General features: G+C 65.4%; 1 protein-coding gene across 1 annotated transcript; it reads left to right on the top strand.

The window, feature by feature from the left end:
- Positions 1-6: 6 nt before the first annotated feature.
- On the top strand, positions 7-1,077 carry LOC105310742 (prolow-density lipoprotein receptor-related protein 1-like; the record flags this gene model as incomplete). Its single annotated transcript, XM_011386862.2, has 3 exons — positions 7-97; positions 313-438; positions 848-1,077. Coding segments are annotated over 3 exons (447 nt in total), but the record flags the coding sequence as incomplete, so codon positions are not given.
- Between the last annotated feature and the right edge of the window lie 24 nt (positions 1,078-1,101).

Raw genomic sequence — 1,101 nt, 5'->3', positions numbered from 1 at the left:
TTCCAGTGCTCCATCACCAAGCGCTGCATCCCCCGAGTCTGGGTCTGTGACCGGGACAACGACTGCGTGGACGGCAGTGACGAGCCTGCCAATTGCAGTGAGTTGCCTGGCGCCCCTGGAACCCGGAGCCTGCCTCTCACAGAGACCCCCATCCCAGCCCCTGCCCCTGGAGCCCGTCGTTCCTCTATGGTGTCTGCCGCTCCCACCACCCCCACACTAGATCCCCCAGTGGCTGCACCCACCCGCTCCCCACCTTCACTGCAAGTTCCTGAAAAGAGCCTTCCCCTCACCACTGGGCCCACCCCCTTGCAGCCCAGATGACCTGCGGGGTGGATGAGTTCCGCTGCAAGGACTCAGGCCGCTGCATCCCGGCACGCTGGAAGTGTGACGGGGAGGATGACTGTGGCGACGGCTCTGACGAGCCCAAGGAAGAATGTGGTGAGCTTCCCTAGCCCCTCCTCCTGGAGGAAGGCATCCTGCCCGGGTAGGGGCGCGGCGGTGTCCACCGACGGGGCAGAGCCGGGCTGCCTGCTGACTGGGTCTCCACGTGGCCTGGCGTCAGGCTCCCTGTGCCCACCTCCTCCTGTCTCATTCCCCTGTCCCTGCACCCACTAGCACCTCATCAGCACATGCCTGTTCAGAATCTATGAGATCTGTTAATCCTCTCCCAAAGCAGCTCCCCCCATAACCTCCTTGTAGACCCTGCATCTCAGAGCACTGCCTCCCCATGTAGGCTGTCTTAGGCTAGAGTGCCCATTCTCCCCGCCCTGGCCCTAACCACCCCTGGCCATCCGGGCCTGTCCTGTGTGAGACCCTGACGTCTGCCCCCACACCTGGCCTCCCCCAGATGAGCGCACCTGTGAGCCCTACCAGTTCCGCTGCAAGAACAACCGCTGTGTGCCAGGCCGCTGGCAGTGCGACTATGACAACGACTGCGGGGACAACTCGGACGAGGAGAGCTGCAGTACGTCCCCGCCCCTCTCCACCTCACCCCGCCCCGCAGGCACCCAGCCCCGGGGGACCCTGGGCACCTCCCTTCTCAGCACCCCTGCCCCCACCACCCCTGGGCTGCACTAGGGCAGATGGCCGCCTCCCAGGGCG

Source organism: Pteropus vampyrus, unplaced genomic scaffold (assembly GCF_000151845.1).
Source record: "Pteropus vampyrus isolate Shadow unplaced genomic scaffold, Pvam_2.0 Scaffold10473, whole genome shotgun sequence".
Lineage (NCBI taxonomy): Eukaryota > Metazoa > Chordata > Mammalia > Chiroptera > Pteropodidae > Pteropus > Pteropus vampyrus.
This window is presented reverse-complemented; position numbering and strand designations above follow the sequence as displayed.